The sequence below is a fragment of the Erpetoichthys calabaricus genome, chromosome 13 (assembly GCF_900747795.2).
Source record: "Erpetoichthys calabaricus chromosome 13, fErpCal1.3, whole genome shotgun sequence".
Taxonomy (NCBI): domain Eukaryota; kingdom Metazoa; phylum Chordata; class Cladistia; order Polypteriformes; family Polypteridae; genus Erpetoichthys; species Erpetoichthys calabaricus.
In genome coordinates, this window is record NC_041406.2 from 22,158,753 (window position 1) to 22,183,385 (window position 24,633).

At 43.6% G+C, this 24,633-nt stretch overlaps 1 protein-coding gene across 8 annotated transcripts in view; it reads left to right on the top strand.

Moving 5' to 3' along the window:
- The window catches only part of pleca (plectin a), an 828,744-nt gene that overhangs the window by 601,546 nt on the left and 202,565 nt on the right, over positions 1-24,633 (top strand). The window contains exon 1 of one of the 8 annotated variants that reach the window (XM_051935608.1): positions 18,162-18,213. The exons of 6 other annotated variants lie outside the window; for them this stretch is intronic. In XM_051935608.1, the coding sequence (XP_051791568.1) occupies positions 18,177-18,213 (37 nt within the window). In that variant the 5' untranslated portion in view covers positions 18,162-18,176. Of the gene's footprint in view, positions 1-18,161; positions 18,214-23,665; positions 23,791-24,633 lie in introns of those variants that run through there. One more of the 8 variants, XM_051935610.1, reaches the window with a different exon arrangement.

The window sequence follows — 24,633 nt, forward strand, 5'->3', positions numbered from 1 at the left end:
GCCTCTAGCGCTGACATCCGAGGTTCGATTCCCGAGAGGGAGTGCAGTGAGTGTGTACACCTGATGAGCCCAGAATGAGGGCGAAACACATGTCGCGTACTCTTTGCATTATTTGACAGTAAACTATTTCAACCATTCTATGATCTGCTTCTCACAACTGAGGGCATCGTGGCAGATGTTAGCTGACTTGCTGGCCAACCACAAGCGTTTCCTGGTAGGTAACCACCCATACAATTACATTTTGATTCAGACTACGAATGCTATATATATATATATATATATATATATATATATATATATATATATATATATATATATATATATATATATATGTATATATATATATTGTGATAATTAAGCAGCTCAGACATCATAAACATTGTTTTCTTGGCTGCAGTCCAAAACAGAACTGATCATAATAGACAAACACGGAGGCTTTAAAGGCCCATAAAGGAAGTGACGTCATCAAAAGGGCCGGAATGAGAAGCGATGTCTTCTGGTTTGGAAGTGACATCAACACAGGGTCTGGCACCGGAAGTGATATCTTCTGAGGTGCCAGAACCTTGCAGGATTTCCCGGGAAAAGTCTGTAGGGAACTGAGAAAGGCAGTGAGTGCACTCCGCCGCCCCCTGGTCGATGTTTTATTACGATTACTCAGTCCCTTTAACTGGCTCCTACTCGCGTGTGTGTGACAAGATATATATATATATGCAGTTTACTAATTCATCCCCCAGCACACACTGTTCCAGCTCTTGATAATCGGACTGGCTTTCCTTTTAAATGTTGAGTTGGTTGTGCCATCTCCAAGAACAGATAACAATTCAGCCAAAAAATGACAACCCAGATGTGAACTCAGTGGTGCCATCTACCAGAATGCTTTACATGTGCCCTTGGCATTTGTCTAAGTGGAGTCTTTCTTACAGTTAATTTTACAAATTAGTTCTGAAAAGGATCTACTGGTGTAGTTTGCATTTATGAAAGAAAAAAAGCAACAATCTCACAGTAGTCTTCTGTAATCAATACATAATGAAAGAAGTTAAAGGTGATAAAAGTGTGGGAAATGCAACATCAAAAGCCTACAATACAAAGTTTGCAACATACAGCATAAAGGAAGATATTGAAGAGCTGGCTTTAACATGTCACTTTGAAACAATAATCCCTTGAAAGATATTTGTGCAGCACTCTCGGAATGAAATGTCAGGCTGCTAATAAAGGTTTTATTTTTGTAGCCCACCTGGCTGACTCTTTGACTTGACAGTGCGTTGATCCCCAAAGTATGTTTGTGAAAGTTCAGCTAGCCATAGGCAGGGGTGGGCGTCAACATTTGGACAAATATAGACCGGCTAAGAAGACCACACCACGTGTTTTGTTTTTTTTAAAATATATACAGTGTGCTGTATATGAAGGCGATGGGCCTGATTACTCAGTGAGTCGGGAGGGAAATCCTGTAACAGAATTTTAAAATGTTTGATAGTTGATATCTTTTACCCTTCGTATACCGTCAGCGTTCCTCCTACGTCTTCCTTCACTATCCTCGTGTGTGTCAGCCTCTCTTGGCTGGCTCTTCCTCTCTTGGTTGAATTCTAGTAAAACCTTCTTCTCGGGTGTATTCTGACACATGTTGCCTGCCTCCTGACCACTTTTTGACTCTCCACCAATAGCAGATGGGCCCCTGCTAGCTGCTGCGAAAACCATTTGTATTCCTTTGAATACATCGGTGTTTGAAGGCGACTTTCAGCAGTCCTCCTACTCCTTCCTTCAGAATCCTTGTGTGTGTCAACTTCTCTTGGCCAGCTCTTCCTCTCTTGGTTGTGTTCTGACCAATCAGATTGCTTGAGGGGACTGGACACACAGTAGCATTTTATTATATAGTAGATACTGCACTTCCATAATGATGCCATATAACAGTTCCATGTATTTTCACACTGTGCTCCAACAGAGACAACAGTGCATCTGGAAAGTATTCACAGCGCATCACTTTTTCCACATTTTGTTATGTTACAGCCTTATTCCAAAATGGATTAAATTCATTTTTTTCCTCAGAATTCTACACACAACACCCCATAATGAGAATGTGAAAAAAGTTTACTTGAGATTTTTGCAAATTTATTAAAAATAAAAAAATTGAGAAAGCACATGTACATAAGTATTCACAGCCTTTGCCATGAAGCTCATAATTGAGCTCAGGTGCATCCTGTTTCCCCTGATCATCCTTGAGATGTTCCTGCAGCTTCACTGGAGTCCACCTGTGGTAAATTCAGTTGGTTGGACATGGTTTGGAAAGGCACACACCTGTCTATATAAGGTCCCACAGTTGACAGTTCATGTCAGAGCACAAACCAAGCATGAAGTCAAAGGAATTGTCTATAGACCTCCGAGACAGGATTGTCTCGAGGCACAAATCTGGGGAAGGTTACAGAAACATTTCTGCTGCTTTGAAGGTCCCAATGAGCACAGTGGCCTCCGTCATCCGTAAGTGGAAGAAGTTCGAAACCACCAGGACTCTTCCTAGAGCTGGCCGGCCATCTAAACTGAGCGATCGGGGGAGAAGGGCCTTAGTCAGGGAGGTGACCAAGAACCCGATGGTCACTCTGTCAGAGCTCCAGAGGTCCTCTGTGGAGAGAGGAGAACCTTCCAGAAGGACAAGCATCTCTGCAGCAATCCACCAATCAGGCCTGTATGGTAGAGTGGCCAGACGGAAGCCACTCCTTAGTAAAAGGCACATGGCAGCCCGCCTGGAGTTTGCCAAAAGGCACCTGAAGGACTCTCAGACCATGAGAAAGAAAATTCTCTGGTCTGATGAGACAAAGATTGAACTCTTTGGTGTGAATGCCAGGCGTCACATTTGGAGGAAACCAGGCACCGCTCATCACCAGGACAATACCATCCCTACAGTGAAGCATGGTGGTGGCAGCATCATGCTGTGGGGATGTTTTTCAGCGGCAGGGACTGGGAGACTAGTCAGGATAAAGGGAAAGATGACTGCAGCAATGTACAGAGACATCCTGGATGAAAACCTGCTCCAGAGCGCTCTTGACCTCAGACTGGGGCGACGGTTCATCTTTCAGCAGGACAACGACCCTAAGCACACAGCCAAGATATCAAATGAGTGGCTTCAGGACAACTCTGTGAATGTCCTTGAGTGGCCCAGCCAGAGCCCAGACTTAAATCCAATTGAACATCTCTGGAGAGATCTTAAAATGGCTGTGCACCGACGCTTCCCATCCAACCTGATGGAGCTTGAGAGGTGTTGTAAAGAGGAATGGGCGAAACTGGCCAAGGAGAGGTGTGCCAAGCTTGTGGCATCATATTCAAAAAGACTTGAGGCTGTAATTGCTGCCATAGGTGCATCGACAAAGTATTGAGCAAAGGCTGTGAATACTTATGTACATGGGATTTCTCAGTTTTTTTATTTTTAATAAATTTGCAAAAACCTCAAGTAAACTTTTTTCACGTTATCATTATGGGGTGTTGTGTGTAGAATTCTGAGGAAAAAAATGAATTTAATCCATTTTGGAATAAGGCTGTAACATAACAAAATGTGGAAAAAGTGATGTGCTGTGAATACTTTCTGGATGCACTGTAGGTGCCTATCCCTGCAAGACATGGCTCACAGTAGAAACAGCCATCAAAGTGACTGCAGTCCATCACAGGTGGCACTCTTATATACACCCGTGCTCATTTATGTAGCTATATGTATTTAGAAGGATAAATTAAACCACCGTGCCTGGAGAAAAGTCACACAAACACAGGGAGAGTGTCTGAACACCACATCAATCGTGAGAGGGCCAGGAATTAAACATGGAAAGGACAATACAGAACAGTAGCTTATTGCAAGTAAGTAAATCAAGTCTGAATCTCTAACCTGGCGGTTTACAGCTGAGCCCCTCAGACGCTACGCCACACTGTCTACATTGCACTGCATTTGCAGCTCTTCATGCACACATACAGGGCTTTTAGCGGTTTGATTATTTTAAATAACTTCAACAAAAATTCTTCTCCATCTGAGTAATGAGGACCAACTCATCACCGCCGACTTCTCCTCATAATTGAATTGAGTGGCACTAAAGCACATCCAGAAATAGACTGGCATCTGATTTCAAGAACATTTAGATGTATGTCTTTAATTATGAGCCAAGGGATTTACATGCAATTTTTAAAAATTTTTTTTATTAAAAGCAAACCAATAGACACTCGGCACCATCTTTACTACTGTTGAGCATATTGTAAGCTTTTGATCTATAAAGAAAAAGACTGTCATTTAATATTAACTTTTAAAAAGAAAGGGGGGGCACCATAACTATCAATGAACTCATTCAAACACACTTAACGATTTTGAGTTTTCACCGAGCTCGCCTCGGGCTAGCTAGCCTTCAGTTTGTTTCCAGTCATGTCTACGGATTGTGACTAAACGCAGCCTGCCACGTGTTGCTGGGTGTGGTCGCTGAAGACTGTGAAGCATCGTGCTTTAATGTTTTCCTTTTGGAACACAGCGAGTTACTCCACCATAATTAATCAAGTGGCTTCTTTTTCTCTCAGCAGTAGAAAGTCCTGGCCTGTCAACTAAGTGTCTGTCTGCTTTGGACGAGCAAGTATTTCAAGTTTTAAAACATCTCGATTTGCCAGAAACTCCGAACAAGAAAGGAGTGTTTGGCTTAAGAAATGGGCCCGTGTTTGCATGTGCATGATATAAACTACAAACTGCAGAATACAATCGGCACCGGGAGCCATCCTGTAGTGCATAAAGAAAGTAAAATAACAAAGAGGTCACTTCATCCATCCAGTTTCTAACCCGCTGAATCCGAACACAGGGTCACGGGGGTCTGCTGGAGCCAATCCCAGCCAACACAGGGCACAAGGCAGGAAACAATCCTGGGCAGGGTGCCAACCCACCGCAGGGTCACTTCATTTTTAGGATAATAATAGTTAATAAGAATATGCTGAACTGAGTATGTGATGGGAGGCTTCCTGACTCATGACGCTCTTTATTAGAAGACTATTTGAACAAGATGAGGTGGAAAACTTCTGTTCTCTTCCAGGTCATCACAGGGCACACTCTTGAGAAATACAAGAAGTTTGACCATACGGGAGGAGACCATTAAGTCCATTCGTTGCTTGTTTGTTTAGCTAATTGCTAAGCTGTCCTAATATCTCATGCAGATTCTTCTTAAAAGGTTCTCAAGGTTTCTGCTCCACCTCCATGCCTCGGTAGTTTGTTCCAGATTCCCACGTTGTGTAAAGAAACACTTCCTCAATGAACGTCTCCTTCATTTCCACTGGCGTCCTCAAGTTCGGGATTCACAGCTGAAATGATCCCACTTGATCGACTTTATCGATGCCTTTGAGGATTTCAAATACCTGGATGAGGTCCCCAGCAGTCTCCTCTGCTCGAGACTAAGCAGGTTTAACTCTCGGTCTGTCTGGTAAGGACATGTCCTCAAGTCCTGGGATGCACCTGGTCGCTCTCCTCTGCTCAGATTTAGGTGCTGTGACAGTAGGTGCGTCACTCAAGCACACACGCCATGGACTTGGTCATACTGGGCTGATTTAGAGTCTCCTGCACATCTGTGGAATGAGGTAGGCAGTCGTAGCCACTTTGGCTGCTGGGAGAATGTGCAGACTCTGTGAGCAAGGCAAACTGGGCAGAAACTGAATCCATGGTCCTGGAACTGGGAAGCTACAGTGCGGATCATTCAGCCACTTTTCCACTGCCTAAGCTGAGCAGGCACATATAATAGCAGGAAAATGAGAGATCTACACTGCAGCACTGGCCCCATTTAATATGGTTCAGGGTCTAGGAGTTGAGAGCTCATCAAACTACTGAGTGCCCACACACACACACACACATACACACTCACTCATACTGAGCCAGTTTAAACAAATTCCCATGACTGGAGTAAAACAAAATGGAGATACAGGAAACACATGCAAACTCCACGCTGACAATGCATGGGACAAGAACTGAATCCTTGCCCCTGGCGCTTTGAACCAGTGTGCCACCTAGATATCCATGCTTAATAGAAATGAATTGCTGCAGTACTAGACATTAAAGGAACATCCATGCCTTTGGGATGTGGTAGGATAACCAGAGTACCTGGAGAAAAAGAACATGTAGATACAGGGAAGACATGCAAACCCCACATAGGCTATGCTTGGAGAAGAACTGCATCCTTGTCCCTGGAGTTTTGAAGCCCTTTGTGAGTTAGATACCCCTGCTGAACAGATATAAATTGCCACAATATTAAATATCCATCCATCCATTTTCCAACCTGCTGAATCCGAACATAGGGTCACGGGGGTCTGCTGGAGCCAATCCCAGCCAACACAGGGCACAAGGCAGGAACCAATCCTGGACAGGGTGCCAACCCACCGCAGCAATATTAAACATTTACCTAAACATTGTACACTTTTTTTTTTATTTTAGGCATTTATTACAGTTCTAAACCAGCAGGAGTACCCAGAATGGCCTGGATTGGAATAAAGTGAATTTGCAGTCATTGGGGGAAAACGTTTGGCTCCAGACCAATGTTTTACTTACTAAACTGAGAAAGGGAGCAACTCTAAATACCTGTGCCAAGTCCCAAAAGTGTCTCATGGGGACACTTCTTTCATGAAGTGCAAGTACAGGCACTAAATAATGTTCCCCAAGGGGAACGTTTTCAGAGTGAAGCCCAGCCTATCGTCTTTCCCCTGTACAATTGGGGAATCCAAGTAAAAATGTGACAGAGAAGGGTTCGGCAGTGCGGATTCGCATACCATACAAACACACATTTAGCTTTATCTGTTAGAAGATGCCAAGAGTTGTCCTGCAACTTTCTTTTTTTAGAATATAAGAAATATTTTGACAAGAACAGACTGTTCAGCCCAACAAGACTTGTCAGTCCTATACACTTCATTCTTCTAAAATGACATCAAGTTGAATTTTGAAAGTCCCTAAAGTCCTACTACACTACTTGGTTGCTTATTCCAAGTATCTGTGGTTCTCTGTGTAAAGAAAAACTTCCTAATGTTTGTACGAAATTTACCCTTCACAAGTTTCCAACTGTGTCCCCGTGTTTTTGTTGAATTCATTTTACTTCAGTCATGTCTTCTCTTAATCTCCTTTTGATTTTAATCTTTCCTCATAACTCATCACCTGTAGCGCTGGACTCAGCCTAGTCGCTCTTCTCTGGACCTTTTCTAGTGCTGCTATTAGGGATGGGAATTGATAAGATTTTCACGATTCCGATTCCATTTTCGATTCTGTTTAACAATTCTATTCTTTATCGATTCTCCTATCGATTCTTATTTTTAAAAAAGGAGAACACACAGGTCGATTAGCTTAGAACTTTGTTTTATATCTTATCTTTGAACAAGATAGAAATTTAGGAGTAGCATGACCTTACAAACCCAACAGTGAGATTTCAAGAGATCCACAGCCTACGGCTCCTCAATGGGGTGCCACGGGGTCCCCAGAAAAAAATTTGTAAATGTAAAATAATAATAAAATAAATATTCTTCTGTAGCAATAACAAAGTATAACATAAATTATTCTGTGGCAATTACACAAGAATGTCCAGTAACATTTACACTCTCCTTTTTAAAAGTATATATGAGCTGAGCACTCAAAAATAAAACTACATCAGCCAGCGAACAAATACAATCAACTCAAGTCCAATGGAACTGTGCACTGTGCAATTCTGCAACCATCAACTATTTTGACAGCTACATCCATGTTGGCCGCAATATCAACAGTGGCTGCCACAACCTTGTCTTTGATACCATACTCCTCCAAGATCTCATCAGTCTCCTCTGCTACAGCTGTCCCTGTCTGTGCGTGGTACACTGGTTTGGTTTTGAGGACTTTTTCTTGAGCCTGGCCATTCCTGACATAATGCGGCGTTACTGTGAGGTAATGATCTTGACTAAAACTTGTCCATCCATCTGCAGTGACGGCTGCCTTCAACACATGTTTCAGCTCAGAAATCAGATTTGCCTTTTCGACCGCATACCAAACAGGGATCAAGTGGTTGGTTAAACTGTCTCTGTTTGGGGCTTTGTACTTAGGGTTCAGAGTCTTTGTCATTTCTGTAAAAGATATATAAATGGAAACAGATGAAACATCTGGTAACATGCAACTTTGACATTCCCTGACTTAGCCTACAATTAAACACATTCACTTACCGAAAATCGGGGGCATCTACTGTGGCAAATGGGTGCAAGCCTTTTACCACAAACTTAGTCACTGCTCGGTGACATTCGTCTATCCTGGCCTGTGTCATTTTACTTTTCCCCGCCTCTGTGAAAGGAGAAGCTACCGGTAGACTGCAGCGAGAACTGCCAGCATCTGAGACAGCCAGACTCTGTCTGTCTCTCTCGTCATGGTCATCTAAATGCAATGCACAGTAATAGGTTTTTGCAATAAGGCAAATCGCGCTAACATAATATGCAATGTTAGTTGATTAGTTACCTGCCGTATTAACGGGAGAGGACGTGCAAACGTTACCGCTGCTGCTGGGTTGAGATTCACTAGTCCGGAGCGGATCAAAAATACGACATTCATTTAAGGTTATCGCGTGTTTTGTGAGCAAATGCTTTTGCATATTCGTAGTGTTTCCTCCCTTTGATGAAATATCTACTTTGCAAGTATTGCAAGTTGCCCTGTTGTCATCCTTTCTCGTAAAGTATAACCAAACTTTTAACCGTTTGTGCCGCTTAGGCACCATGTTTCCTGCTGGGTAAATGACGCTACGCAACGTGGTGACGTCATTCGAGGCGACTGGAATCGATAGGGGAATGGTTTGCAAAAATGGCAAACAATTCCAAGGAATTGAAACAGTGGGAACCGAGAACCGGTTTTCAATTCCCATCCCTAGCTGCTATGTCCGTTTTGTAGCCTGGAGACTAAAACTGCACACAGGACTCCAGATGCGGCCTCACCAGTGCGTTATAAAGCTTGAGCAGAATCTCCTGTGACTTGTACTCCACACATCAAGGCTCAATATAGCCTGACATTCTGTTAGCCTTCTTAATGGCTTCTGAACGCTGCCTGGCAGTTGACAGCTTTGATTCCACTACGGCTCCTATATCCTTCTCATAAGGTGTACTTTTGATTTTCAGACCTCCCAATGTGTATACAAACCTAACACTTTTACTTCCTACGTGTAATATTTTACATTTACTGACATTACATTTCATCTACCCAAGCCTGTCTGCTATCCAAGTTCCTCTGTGATAATTCAAGAGATTCTCGATTATCTGCCAGCCACCCTATCTTGGTATCATCTGCAAACATAACCAGCTTGTTACTTAGATCCCTATCTATCTATCTATCTATCTATCTATCTATCTATCTATCTATCTATCTATCTATCTATCTATCTATCTATCTATCTATCTATCTATCTATCTATCCAGATCGTTTATATGTGGTTGATTGGTGATCATTTACAGTATATACGAAGCCATCGGTTGCTGCCTTCCTCTACCCAATTCTGCATCCCTGAAGTGCAGGCTGCCATCTTTACTTTTGAAGAGCGCTATTGAAGCTGGTCTCAGCCTCAGATCTCTTCCACCCCATATGGTGCCATCAGGAATTCCCCCTTAGGATGGTTTGTGGCGATGATGCCGGAGATTCCCTAGTTGCATTATTTATGATTGTCATCCGGCCACATCAATGGAACAAAACTAGAGTGAAATTCAAAAATATAAAAATGAATCTGCTTACTAATAGGCAATCCACAACATTGAATAAGCAGTAATGTTCACACAATGAAGTATACTGAACAAATAAAAAATATAAAGCATAAATGATTTATTACAGAAAAAACAATCTATAAACTGAAAAATATATAGTTCTACTTAGTTATATTAGAGGTATGTTGTGACTCCTCTATTGCCTCCACACTCCAGTTGTCTTTAATGGGACACGTGAGTTGGCGTGGCATTTTGTGCCGGGGACCAGCAGCTTTTTTAATGGGGACTCTCTTTCGTTAAACAAAAAGCATCTAAACTACTGCATGTAAAAGGAAAGTGAAAGAGCCATCATCCAGTCAGCCGTGCCTGCCTGCACGTGGGCAAATTCTGCAGGGCTTTAGCACGTAGCAGGGGCACTGAAACAGGACCCAAGACGGAAATATTTCTACAAAATTTCCTAAGCGTCTTTGCAGTTAAGTTGTCTGCCTGATGGCTGGCAAGGTTTTGGTGGAAAAACAGAAACGGACCCCATCTGTTGTATAAATAGCCCAAGCCACAAATGGTTTTCCTTTCATTCTTTTTTGTTTGATTGGAGTGCTGGCCCTGACAAAGAGGGTGAGGCGTTGTGATGTCTGCCAGTGGCGGCTGAGCCTCACTAGGACCAGTTTTCCATAATGTGGCGAGTAGGGTGTGTCCAGCCTGGTGCTGTCAAAGGCCTGACATGTGTAATTGGTAGTGTGCGCTCATTAAGCATTTCTTGACATTCAGGGACACCGGTTAATCCATGCTGAAGTGCTTGCTGAGAGCTGTTCTTAAAGGTCTGCTCTCACAGCAGCTCTGTGGAATGAGTGCCAGCTGTAATTACAACGCGCAGTTTGATGAAGAGATGAGCCTCCATCAGCTAACCAGCATGCTTTGCCTCTGACCACACCCATTTTGCCACCTCTCATTTGCTTTAATTTTTACTGTAAAGGTGCAGGTGCTGACAGAGTCAACAACATAGTGGCTTGTGGAGACCTACTAAGTGACTTCAGAATGGTGTGGTGACCTGTGCTGGCACTGATGTGCCAACTGTGTGTGCCATTCGAATCTGCAGGCAATCTGGGGTCAATAAAGAAGAAATCACAGAATAATATTCAGATACTTGTGTAGTTTATAATTTCAGTATAGGAGATAGTAGGGTGAAATGACGGTTCCTTGCCTGATGAAGGGGCCTTAGCTGCCTTGAAAGCTTGCATTTGTAATTTATCTAGTTAGCCAATAAAAGGTGCCATTTCACCCTACTTTCTCCTGTATCAGTCTATGGCTAACACGGTACAACACTCTACTGCTACAATTTCAATATAGAATAGTCAGCATAGGGGAACAGATGTTAGTGCTAAAGTTAGTCCTTAGGGGTAATTAAATTCATTTTTAGGCAAATGAAATGTTCACTTGAGTGCAAGCGTGACATAATTTCTACAGCATTCTCAGTGTTCAAACATATAGCAAACATAAAATTAAAAATACAAAAGTGTGTATTATGCAAACCTTGATGTATGATATTCAAACCAACATCATCCAGCACAGGGTCATGGAGGGCAGGAGTCTATTCCAGCAGCATCACGCAGGAACCGAGATTTGACAGGACACCAGTGCATTGTGGGCAACCCAGTATTGCAGTGGTAGCTCTGCAGCCTCGCAGTAAGGAGACCAGGGTTCATGTCTTGGGTCCTCCCTACGTGGAGTTTGCATGTTCTCTCCACGCCTGCATGGGTTTCCTCCCCCTGTCATGCAGATTAGGGTCCCCAGGACGGAGTTTGAGTACCACTGCACTGAAGGAACATTTTAACAGTTCTTACTCCAGGAATGCGCTGGTGTCTGGAAGGCTGCCGGTTCAAATCCCGTTACTGCCAGAATGCATCCTACTCCTTTAGCCCCTGGAGGAAGACCCTTGACCTGAAAATTGCTCCAAGGGTACTGTACAATGGCTGAACCTGCACTTTGACCTCCAAAGGTCATGTGAATAGACAATTTCCCCTCGGGGAATAATACAATGTAACAAATAACAAAAAAAACAAAGTTGTGATGATGTGTGTGAGTGAGCATCGCAGAGAATGTCATAAGATGGGATATTTTAGAGGAGAGGCTTCTGAGCGACTGCTGATATTCTCCATATGGAAGAGCAGACAGGCACCTCCTAATAAACAGAGCACTCCTTTAGTTTCTGAGTCAGCCCAATTCTGTAAAGGAAAATCTAAATTAACGGACAAAGATAAAATTCGCCCAACAGCTCCTTTCTAGTGATGCCAGTGCAATGTTCAGCTCCATTGGGAACATTTTATTGTTAAGCCTCATAATTTGTCAATCACCAAATCACATAGAGTACATAGGGTGTTAAAATTCCTATTGTGGTCACTAGGAGGCGTTGGAGACCTGCAAACCCCAGACATAGCTACACAACCACAAGGCAGTCCCGGGTGCAAATGGCTGCTTATTTTCACCCAAAGAGCTTGTACTTGTTTCTTTGACAGTAAACAATGCAGTCTCTCTTCTCCCTCCACTTCTTCCTGGCCAGCTGTGTTCTCCTGACTCCGACTTCCTGGGCGACATGGGGGCTTCCCTTTTAAACCCAACATGGTAGTACTTCTGGGGCCAAACCATCATCTCCAGGAATCACTTCTGGGCCAGGCAGAACTACCATAGGACTGGGGATTCACCTCCTGACAGCTCTCCATGTCGGCGCCCACGAAACCCAACTGGGCGGCCCCTTGGAGCCACAATTCCCACGCTGCTCAGCAGGAATTCAAACAAAGGTTTGCCAACAGGGATACTGCCACCCAGTGTACTGGGGGGATAACATGAGCATGGGAGGCAGTGTCCCACTGTTCCTCATTTCTTCTGGCCTCCCAACCTGGAAAGGGAATGCTAATCATCCTGGACTGAGATGCTCTACCATTCAGGTTAGCCATCCTCTATGCTGGCTTTTTGGCCAGGTAAGGACTTTCCTTTCATTGCTGTCAGGATGCCAGTCCTAGTGTACCATCTCCTACAGTGCTCCTGGCTGATGTAAAATAGGGCATAACACAAAGATTAAGAGTTGAGGCACCACCTTGCTGACCCCGTATAACTGGATTTGCAATAGCAAAGAAAATATCCAGTAAATGCAGAGTAGTCTTTTCAGACGAGAGTTCTGAGTAGAAACTGAAACAAAAATTCTGGGTTATGAGTTCAAGTGACAGGAACGGGAGGGTCCAAGCGGACGGACATGGAGGTGACATCAGCGATGGAGTGGCTGTTAGTCTTACGTTCTGCGGAGGGAGGAAAAGAGAAGGCATTAGTAGGCACAGTGCCAACCATTGTTCCAGCGGGTAATTACCGTCATCAAAGCCCTTAAGCTCTCTCCCATTCACAGGGTGTGTCACTGGGGCAGGGAATGGCACAACTCTCTTCACCCCTATCTGTTATACTGGCTTCCTGGCCAGGTAAAGGAGTGAGGGGGTCCATCCCAGTTGGGACGCCAGTCTGTCCATGACACTATATAAATATCTGTCTTCTTGTGAGGACCAGACCCCCTGAACAAGAAAACAGCCCGTGGGTCCAGTTCCCACCACTTGCATATCGTGTAACCCTGAGCACATCAGTCCATCTGCCTGTACTCCAGTTGTGAAGACCCTCCATATGAAGAGGTGCCCTATGAGGAATACGCAAACTGTAGATGGGGATATAGAAAACAAAGTGTGTGTGTGTTTATTTGACATTTGCTTTGTATGCAATAAATAAAGTGTGTGTGTGGTTGTCTGGCATTGTTAATTTGCATTAGACATCCAACTTGGCTAAGTATGACTGAATGTGGGTGCGCATGTGACGGGTTTGACCCCCTGCCTAGGGTTAATTCCCACCTCAAGCCCAGTGCTGCTGGGATAGGCACTCGATACCAGCAGTTCCTGAACCAGTTTAAAAATTAACTGGATGAATGGATGGATTAAAGTTAAGACCATCGCCTGCCTGTACATTGCAGCAGGAGTCACAACTCCTGCAGGCAAAGTGGGCCATGCTCACCATTTTGATTGCCCGCATTGCTTTGTTGAAATGTAAAACATGTGACTTTCACATCCAAACCTCTCACACTGGAGATTTTTGAAAAGGTATAAGCAGGAGGACTTCTAAGCTAGCGTATGGCCAAGCTCTCATATATGTTACATTTAAAACAATAAGCAGATGAGCACCGCCCAACCTCGCCCTCAGTGGCAGTTACAGTAGACTCTTCCGGAGAGGACAGAAGTACTAGGGTGTTGTACCGTGTTAGCCATTATGAATGTAGAGAAAAGCCAAGCAAAATGACACCTTTTATTGGCTAACTAAAAAGATTACAATATGCAAGCTTTCGAGGCAACTCAGGCCCCTTCTTCAGGCAAGATGTAACCAGAAGAAAGAGAAAGTGCAGAGATCCTCCATCACACAGTGCAAGCAGCACAAACCAAACTGAGAACGAAAATCAGGACAGGCTGGGTGGAGAGGGGCCATGATGACCAGGTGAAACCGACTCTGTGAACTAACTACGTAGGCAGTGGTAGCCAGAAAAGTAGGAAGCAGAGAAAGAACTAAAATACTGAAGTACTACCAACAATACACCTTAGGCTTTTACAAAAGCACAGTGTCCTACACATGTTGGTTTCCTGCCTTGCACCCTTGCACATCTTGCTGGGGTTGACTCCTGCTCTCTGCAACCCTAATCATCCATAAACATGTCAGGAAAAGAACAGGTGGATGGAAGATGGACAATGTTAGAGTGAAGAGGCCTATTAGGCTCCCTCCCTCTTTGATCTTTCTTAGTCCTCCCAATGTTTGACTTCAGTGGAATTTGTGTCGCTAAGCAACAGACAGAGAAGGGGAGGCTCCAGGAAAAAGTGCATGTGAAGGAGGTGGCTGGGCCAGAGCGCAAACCTAAGCCTGACAAAACAGCCATCCCACTTCATACATTACAGAGTCTGTCATGGCAGCATATGGTGCAACCCTGCTTAGGATGCCAGTCCAGGATGGATGGATGGATGGATGGATGGATGGATGGATGGATGGATGGATGGATGGATAGATAGATAGATAGATAGATAGATAGATAGATAGATAGATAGATAGATAGATAGATAGATAGATAGATACTTTATTAATCCCAAGGGGAAATTCACTTAAACATGTGCCCACTCTTATTCATACTGGGCCTGTTTTAACTAACCATGCATGTCTTTGAGAAGTACAAGGAAACTATCTGACAATCAATACTGCAGTTTGTGAGGCTCTGATGAGGATGTGAGTAACACAAAGAATGGTCCTGTCTCATCTCACACTGTAAGGATATCATCAGGTTATGCCACTTGCAGAATTTCTCAGATGATTCCGCACTTATTGGGTGTAATGATAGAGGTGGGGTGACACAGAGGATAGCAGTCATGTGGAGATCTCTGAAACTGTCTGCAGCTCGACATCAGCAAAACCAAACAACTGGTTAATGATTGTCACTGTGCCATCCTGCACCCCTGCACTCTCACCCCCAACAGTTATATGAAAAGACAGATCTCCTTGGGGATTAATACAGTGTACCAAATACCAAAAAAAATACCAGATAGTTTCTACACCCGGTCGTTATTCAGAGAGTCTATGTTTTGGTACTTAGGGGTCCAAATCAGCTACAGGTTAGACTGGGTTAGCCACACAGTGGAACTAGAGAAGAAAGGGCAGACCAGACTCCTTTTTTTTTTCTTAGGAGACACCGTTACCTTAATGTGGGCACTGTGACCTTTCACAAGTTCTATTACTCTTTGATAGTCAGTATGGTGTGATGGTCTGGAAACATCACTTCAAGAAAGACCCACAAAAATCAATAAGTTGATTAAGATTGCAGGCTCAGTTATGTCATTATGTTAACGTGCATCACAGGGAAATTAATGGAATGAATTATTAAGGATAAGATTGAGCAACACCTGGCAAAGACAGGAGTTATTCTGAACAGTCAGCATGGGGTCAGAAGAGGGAGGTCGTGTTTTACTAACATGCTGGAATTCTATGAGGAGGCAATAAAAGGATACGATCAAAGTGGAGCAGATGATATTATTTATCTGGACTTTCAGAAAGCATTTGATAAGGTGCCACATGAGAGGTTGGGCATCAAATTAAAAAGTGGGAGTTCAGGGTGTTGTTTTTAGATGGGTGCAGAATTGGCTCAGACACAGGAAGCATAGGGTGATGGTGCGAGGAACCTCATCAGATCTGGCCGATGTTAAGAGTGGTGTTCCACAGGGGTCAGTGCTAGGGCCGCTGCTATTTTTAATATAAATATACATGATTTAGATAGGAATATAAGTAACAAGGTGGTTAAGTTTGAAGATGATACCAAGATATGTGGATTAGCAGATAATTTGGAATCCATTATATCATCACAGAAGGACTTGGATAGCAGACAGGCTTGGGCAGATTTGTGTCAAATGAAATGTAATATCAGTAAATGTAAAGTATTACACATAGGAAGTAAAAATGTTAGGTTTGAATACACAATAGGCGGTCGGAAAATGGAGAGTATACCTTTATGAGAAGGATTTAGGAGTCATAGTGGACTCTAAGCTATCGACTACACGACGGTGTTCAGAAGCCATTAAGAAGGCTAACAGAATGTCAGGTTATATAGCGCCTTGATATGTGGAGTAAAAGTCACAGGAGGTTCTGCTCAAGCTTTATATCACACTGGTGAGGCCTCATCTTGAGTACTGTGTGCAGTTGTGGTCTCCAGGTTACAAAATGGACATAGCAGCACTGGAGAAGAGCAACTAGGCTGATTCCAGGGCTACAGGGGATGAGTTGTGAGGAAAGATTAAAAGCATAAGGAGATTAAGAGAAGACATGACTGAAGTAAAATGAGTTCAACAAGAACACAGGGACACAGTTGGAAACTTGTGAAGGGTAAATTTCGTGGAAACATTAGCCTTTACAGTTTAAGCAAAAGAAGATTAATAGGTGACACGATTGAAGTGTTTAAAATTATGAAGGGAATTAGTCCAGTGGATCGAGACTGTTATTTTAAAATGAGTTCAAGAACACGGGGACACAGCTGGAAAATTGTGAAGGGTAAATTTCGCACAAACATTGGGAAGTTTTTCTTTACACAAAGAACGATAGACACTTGGAATAAACGACCAAGTAGTGTGGTGGACAGTAAGACTTTAGGGTTTTTCAAAACTCGACTTGATGTTTTTTGGAAGAAATAAGTGGGTAGGACTGGCGAGCTTTGTTGAGCTGAATGGCCTGTTCTCGTCTAGAGTGTTCTAATAAGATGCACTGTCGACCCGCTGGAGGTCACAGTGGAGGAGAATATGCAGATAAAACCGAAGACAAATATGAATAATGCTGCACATCCTCTCTCTTACACAAAGATTTTGAGGACTTTTAGTCAACAAATCATTCAGCAAAAGTGTGTCAAGTAACGCTATGTGGGCTCCTTAAATATCTACACACTTTTTCTTCTATCTATCTATCTATCTATCTATCTATCTATCTATCTATCTATCTATCTATCTATCTATCTATCTATCTATCTATCTATCTATCTATCTATCTATCTATCGAGTAGGATGAGTGTGTTTTTGTGGAGGAAATAATCCTGGGTTAGGCCCCAGTAGGTGAAGACTCCCAGTTCAACATTTCACAGTCCTGGATAGCTTCTTGTCGAGCACTGATGTGGAGATACTGACGGGTGAAGCTTATGCAGCAGCTGTCAGTGGATTTTTATCTGTTAAACGGGAAGGGAGATTGCCTGGATTTCCATCCACCCACGCATGCATTTTCTAAAGTTGCTTATTCAGTTCCGGTGCCTTTCTTAGCCACATTGGGTGCAAAGCGGGAACCAGATCTCAGTGCATAATACTTCTGAAGTGATTGTCTGCTTGCACCCAGGACCTCCTTGTACTGCTGTAGCACTGACTAAAGAGCTTATAGAGAGGAGTGGGGTCTGCCCTGCACAGTTTAGCCACTTTGTTCTGTGCCTCTTCCTTTGAAGGCATAATGCATTGACACAAATGGCGTGGGGAATCTCGTCACAAACAGCAGCAGGAAGTTTCTCTTGGCAGCTGCAAGATTTTTTCCATGTGCTGGTAACATATTTCATATTCCCATGAAAGTATCGGTCATTTTTCTATTCTTCTAGAAGAGTTTTTTTTTGTTCCTCTGTGCGTTAGGAAGAAAAGAAAAAAAAAAAGAGTGTCACATCACTTCCTTGCTTTCCACACCCGGCAAGCACCTCAATGACTAATTTTTTGAATCCCGTCCTTCGAAATCCTTCTTAATATTTCAAGTGAAAATTTCAAGTGAATCTGCCACTTTAACAGTGGGTGGGTTTGTGGCTCTCTTCGTTAACAAGGGGGCACTTGATGACAGTGTGATTTCAACAAGATGACATTTGCCTGCAGAATCGGACTTTAATAAGCGGAAACAGACTTGGAGGACTTGAGAAAGGGAGAAGGCGTTGGGGCAGGATGAAGCTGTGCTGCTGGTGTTGTTGCCAGACTGACGGTAGGTTCTGATGGGGCGTGATGCGTTTGTAACGTGGGGTGGGTCACTGGCCGCTGACAGGAAACGGGAGCCCCCAGTTATGGTCTGCAGTGATGCTTGTGTTCAGGTTAAAAGAAGCCACAGATGTGCGGAGAGTTGTGGTCTGTAGTTGACTGTGTGTTACTCCTTTGTTCTTGTTTGCTTTGCCTAGAAATGTGCAGAATGCTCCGCGGATTTGTTTTATAGCTGAAATGCTCATAGGTTTTACTTTACAATTTTTCCAAGCAGGCTGCCATGGACTGCAGAAGGGGCACGGATGGTGCACAGGCTGTTTAGTTATAGCTGTGGATGGCAAAAAGGATCCAACATCCCAAAAGGTTATGGCAGCAGTGCCTCCTGAGTCTTTTAATGTCATTTGGATCACACTTCTAATCATAAAAAAAGATGTTTTTTGTATAGTGAGAAAATGTCATTTGTTTAGCTGCAGTTCATGTACTGGCACTCCAGCCTGACTTGTGCTTATGCTCTGCGTGACTCTGAACTTTAATGAGTGGATCGGAAAATGAGTAACTAGATAAATGTTCATCCATTTTATACATATGCCACGTTTTGAACCGTCTTTACCCTTTAAAATGTCACAAGACACTAAGGGATCCACCCTGGAAACACTCACTCACACAAACACATTTAGTAATTAATAATAAAAGTGGACAGTTGAGAGGTCTGAGAATGAATTGAGGTACCCACAGAAAACACACACAAAGTGGCACAATGTGAAAACTCTACACTGGCACCCCTGGAAATTGAACCCATACCTTTGGAACTGTGAGACTAATCGCTGCACCACCGTGCCACCTCAGCACCTTTATCTTAGTCCGGGTCACCGAGGACCTGCATCCTAACACATTGAACAGAATGTTCATTTTACTTTTACTTATTTATTTGGCTGATGTCTTTATCCACGCCGTCATATCACATTTAAGATACGGTTGGTTCCATTTCATTTGTTTTTTTCCAGTTGGAACACTGGCAGGTGAAGTGTCAGAAGTGGGATTTGAACCCCCAAACTCAGGTTTCCTATTATGTCACACTGTCAGGGCAGGGTATCTGGTCGCACGAATGCAGATTTTATTTCTTCACACAGAAAATAACAAAGGCTTGAATCTTTAACATGGCGCAAAGCAGCGTTCTCGGACTACAGTAGATAGTGGCACTTTGGGTACTTTTGGCTGTTGATGTTTTATTTAAAGAGTTGTGCAAAGTCAGACCGATAAGCCATCCTGGGCTAAACGGGCAGTTCTCATCAAAACATGTCTTCTGCTCTAATGTTTTTAATCTCCTTGTCTGATATAATGCCTTTCTACAGTCAACAGCACTACACTATAAGGCAATTGTCTGGACAGTACTGAAGGGGCATTGTAGGGGCTGAGCTGCCTGCCGGGCTAAGTCCACCAGACTTTGCTTTTAAACTTACGAGGAAAAACTGCAAGATGTTAGAAATGTATTTTTCAAAGATGAATTTTTGTTTTGATCAACTTCATTTTAGCATGGCCCGAAGCGTATTCAAGCTTTTAAAGCTGTGTGGACTAAAAGCCAACAGACTAATAAATAACGCTCGGCTTTCTGCTTGTTTAGTAAATAAATCCTTGATTTTCATCCATCCAAAAATTACAAAAGCACTGATCATCCACATTAAAAACACCTACCCAATGCTGTGTAGGTTCCCCTCGTGCTGCCAAAACAGCTCTGACCTATTAAGGCATGGACACCACAAGACCTCTGAAGGTTTCCTGTGGTATCTGCACCAAGACGTTACTGGTAAGTCCTTCAAATACTGTAAGTTGTGAGGTGGAACCTCCATGGATCGGTCTTGTTTCTTCCAGCACATCCCACAGATGCTCGATTGTATTGAAATTTGGGGAATTTGGAGACCAAGTCCACACCTTGAACTCTTTGTCATGTTTCTCAAACCATTCCTGAGCATTTTTGACGTGTGGCAGGGCGCATTATAGTGCTGAAGGAGGCCACTATCAGGGAATACCACTGACACGAGGGGTACGTGGTCTGCAACAATCTTTAGGTGGATGGTACATGTTAAAGTAACATCCACAAGATTACCAGGACCCAAGGTTTCCAAGAAGAACATTGCCCATAGCACCACACTGCCTCCGTCAGCTTGTCTTCTTCCCATGCTGCCATCCCTTCACCAATGACGCACGTGCACTTGGCCTTCCAAATGATTTAAAAGAAAACAGGGTTTATCAGACCAGCCACCTTCTTCCATTGCTGCGTGGTCCAGTTGTGATCCTCATGTTTTTCAATGAGTTTTCAATGGTGGACAGGGATCCGCATGGGAACTTTGACCAGTCTGTGTCTACGCAGCAAACTGCAATGCACTGTGTGTTCTGACACTTTTGTCTCATGGCTAACATTCTAGCCTTTGTTCAGCATGCGCATTAGTAAGCCATGGGCGCCCATGGCCCTGTCACTGGGTCAGTGGTCATTCCTTGGACCACTTTTCATAGGTATGAAGCACTGCATATCAGGAACACCCTCATAACAGCTGCCATTTTGGAGAAGCTCTGACCCAGTCGTCTTTCCACCACAGTCTGGCCCTCGTCAAAGTCGCTCAGATCCTTACACTTGCCCAATGTTCCTGCTTCCAACACATCACCTTCAAGAACTGACTGTTCACTTGCTGCCTAATGTGTCCCACCCTTTAGCAGGTGCCATTGTACTGAGACAATCAATGAGTTTCACTTCACCTGTCAGTGGTTTGAATGTTGGGGCTGGTCAATGTAAATTCTTCAACAAGAACACAGGGAGATAGTTACAAACTTGGTAAGTGCAGATTTCATACTGATGTTAGACAGGTCCACAGACACATGGAATAAATTAAGGAGTAGTGTGGTAGAGGGTAGGACTTGAGGGACCACCAAAACTCAGTTTAGATGGATAGGATTAGCAAGCTTTTTGGGCGCTTCACTAATCCATCATTCACCTAACCCACCTATTCCAGTTTAGGACCACAGTGGGAATATGGGGAGGTTGGTCAGGGAATTTCTCATTACAGGGCACACATACCCACACTTGTTTTGAAGAGAACAGGCCATGGACTCCAGCACTGTTAACCTGTCCTCTTTAAATAATTCACCTGAAGGTCACCAAAGTACTACTTTTTTATTACATGGCTTTGTGGACCTCACTCACATCTCCTTATTTAATGCTGAGAAACCTGTCCATGCTTTTATCACATCCCGCATCAATTATTGTAATTCCCTACTGGCAGGTGCCCCTTCTAATCTTCTATCACAGCTCCAGCTTATTCAAAACTCAGCTCCAAGAGTCCTTACTCGAACCATCAGCAGCGAGCACATCACACCCATCCTGCTCCGTCTTCACTGGCTCCCTGTGTCTTACAGAATCGAATATAAAATCCTACTAATAACCTACAAAGCCTTAAATAACCTCGCACCAAACTACATCAGTGACCTTCTCCATCACTATGTGCCTGCCCGCCCACTAAGGTCCTCTGATTCTGGCAATCTTGTTGTGCCCCTCACTAATCTACACTTCATGGGTGACAGCAGGGCCTTCAGCTGTATAGCGCCCAGACTCTGGAATGACCTACCGAAATTAATCAGGTCAGCTGACTCCATGAATTGTTTTAAAAAACAACTCAAAACTCATCTGTTCAGAAAGGCTTTTAGCTCTACTTGACTTTATTACCCTTCTCTCAGTTTACTTCTCTGTCAAGATGCTCATGTAACCTGTGTGTGTGCGAGACCATCAATTATGTTGTCTGTTAGGCTTTTCTCTGAATTCACTGTCGTAATCTTCTTTATTTATTTATCTGGTTTGTACAACGCTATATACCGTATACCCTGCCGTTCTTTCTTATATTCTGTAAGTGCCTTGAGCATGGGAAAGGCGCTATATAAATAAAATGTAGTATTATTATTAAGCTGATTCATCTAACGTAAATATCTCTGGGATGTGGAATTGGTCACACAGAGTCATGGCTAACCAGGCAGCAGCAGATCCCCATCTCAGTAGAGGAGACTGCATTGGGACCTAATCCAGGTCTTCCAAATCCTCTAAGGTATTGATAAATCAGATCCAGTAGAATGTTTTCAGCATAAGAGTGAATCGTATACACGTGGACATGTGTGGAAATTAATTGGAAGCACATTTTGCTCTGAAGCCAGGAAGCCCTTCTTTACACAAAGACTTGAAGCAGACTACCAAGACATGGAGTTGAAGCAGAAACCTTGACAACCCTTAAGGAGTATCTGGATGGATGAGACATGGGGACGGCTTACCTAATAGCTAAACAGACAAGCTTGATGGACTGAAAGGTCTCCTCTTGCTTGTCAGATTTCTTATGTTCTAAATATATATTGCAGGAAGAAGACAAAAAGAGATTGTAAAAAGTGGGGACACCACAGGTGACCCCCCCCTTGTAACCGATGGAAAAGGCAACAAAGTTAGTAGGACACGCGGTTTGCGAAGCGTCTTTTCAAACGTGTTTCATATGACTGCCTCCAGATGGCAGTATAGCTGGTTAAGAGGCTGGGCAGGCGGTCAGGAACCACAAGGGATGTCAGTATTCTTCCCCCATCAATCTTTCACTCTGCAGAACAAGGAAGAGGAGAGGTGGTTAGATATACTGCCACTCCACGATTCGGTCGGTATAGAATTACCATCAGATGAGCCCTGAAGTTGTCCCACCAGCGCATGTGTGTGACAATAAATATATATATATTTTTGAACACCAGTTCACATGTTGCGTGTTCCTTGCATGGAGTTTGCACGGGTTTCTTCTGAGTCCACTGGTTTCTGTGGAGTGACATTCAGGTTGGGTGAACTGGTGATGCTAAATTGGCCTCCAAAGTGTGTGTGCGTTCATCCTGTGATGAAGTGCCACCCTGTCCACGAATTGTTCCTGTCTTGCGCCTGCTCTTTGCTGGGATAGACTTTGGCTTCACCGTGACCTTGCTCGGGGTTAAAGATAATTGGATGGATGGACGGATTTTGAAGACTCATTGGACGTAAAGTCCCTGCATTCTTCCTGAATAGACCTCAGCACATGAATGAAGAAATGTTATAATTCTAGCAGAGACTCTGACGTGATTCAAGGATTAGAAGTTTCTTATCTTTTCAGGTCTGCTGCTGTTCACCAGAATGTATCTTTTTTTAACCCGTACACCCCTAACCGTTTATGTAATCCCACAAAATGAGCAAACCCCCCTGCCCCCAACCCCCTTAGCTGAACAACACTAATCGCTTTCACTGCAGACGCCAGACAAGTGTCATCAGCTTCTATCTCGGACAGCATGACTGTCTCACGCTGCTGATATTTTTATCCACCTTAAACTTTCCTCCATCCCCCCCCGAGTTACCCCCGCCACCAGTGTACACACACAGGGGACCACGCTGACATATCCAAGCAGGAGGTAAGGGCTGTCAAAAACAAAAAAAGGAGAGATATCGCACAGCATACTAGAAACCACAACTTCTTCTCCCCTCTGTTCCCCTGTCCATTCTTCTCTCCTTCTGCTTTTAATTCTGCGCAGCTCCTCATGAAGATCATACCTGGTAGGTCAAAAATCAAAGAGAGTGGTGCTGTGAGCGTGGATGCATGTGTGCGTGCGAGTGTGCCTTGCCGTTTTTATTTTTAAAGCCAGAACGGACACTGTTGCTGTGCCGACCTTCAATTTCTAAGCCAAATGCTGTTCCATTTTTAAATGTGTCTTCACTATGGCTGACTTGAATTATGTTTAATATATTTTTTTTTTAAGTGTCACTCCTGTGTGTCTGTCATCTTACCAGCTGTAACCGCCCGAGGTGGTAGGGTATGTGGCATTTAACTCTCATTTATGAGCACATCGCGTCGAGGTCGGAGGAAGGATTTTGATTGTGACTGGGCTGTTTACACAAACAGTCAGCCCTGGCACACCTGCTGAGCTGTGTGGCATCTGCTTGAAACCGACTTGACATATTTTAACTGGCTACTGGCAGCTTAGGTGTAGCTTTCTGCTTTTTTTTTTTTTAGGGATGTATTGAGGGTGGTGCCAAGCTGGTAAATGGTAATCAGGATCAAGGGCAATGTCATGACTGGTAAATGGTAATCAGGATCAAGGGCAATGTCATGATGGCACAGAAAAGAGCTGCTAAAGATCCCAAGGCAAGAGAGAGCCACACTGGCAGTGACAAAATAATTTTTTCATGTGTCACTGGGGTTGGACGGGCCGTGTACTGCATACCTTAGAAAAGCATTACATAGGGGCACCAAATTTGTATATGAGAAAGTGGCACTCTATATAAGCATGTAATGCTACCCAAGACGTTAAGAAGACGACATGTTAGGAGATGGCATGGATGTCTAGCACTCTGCTCAAGAACAATGAGACCGAGGAGAAAACACCAGGGGTGGCAGCA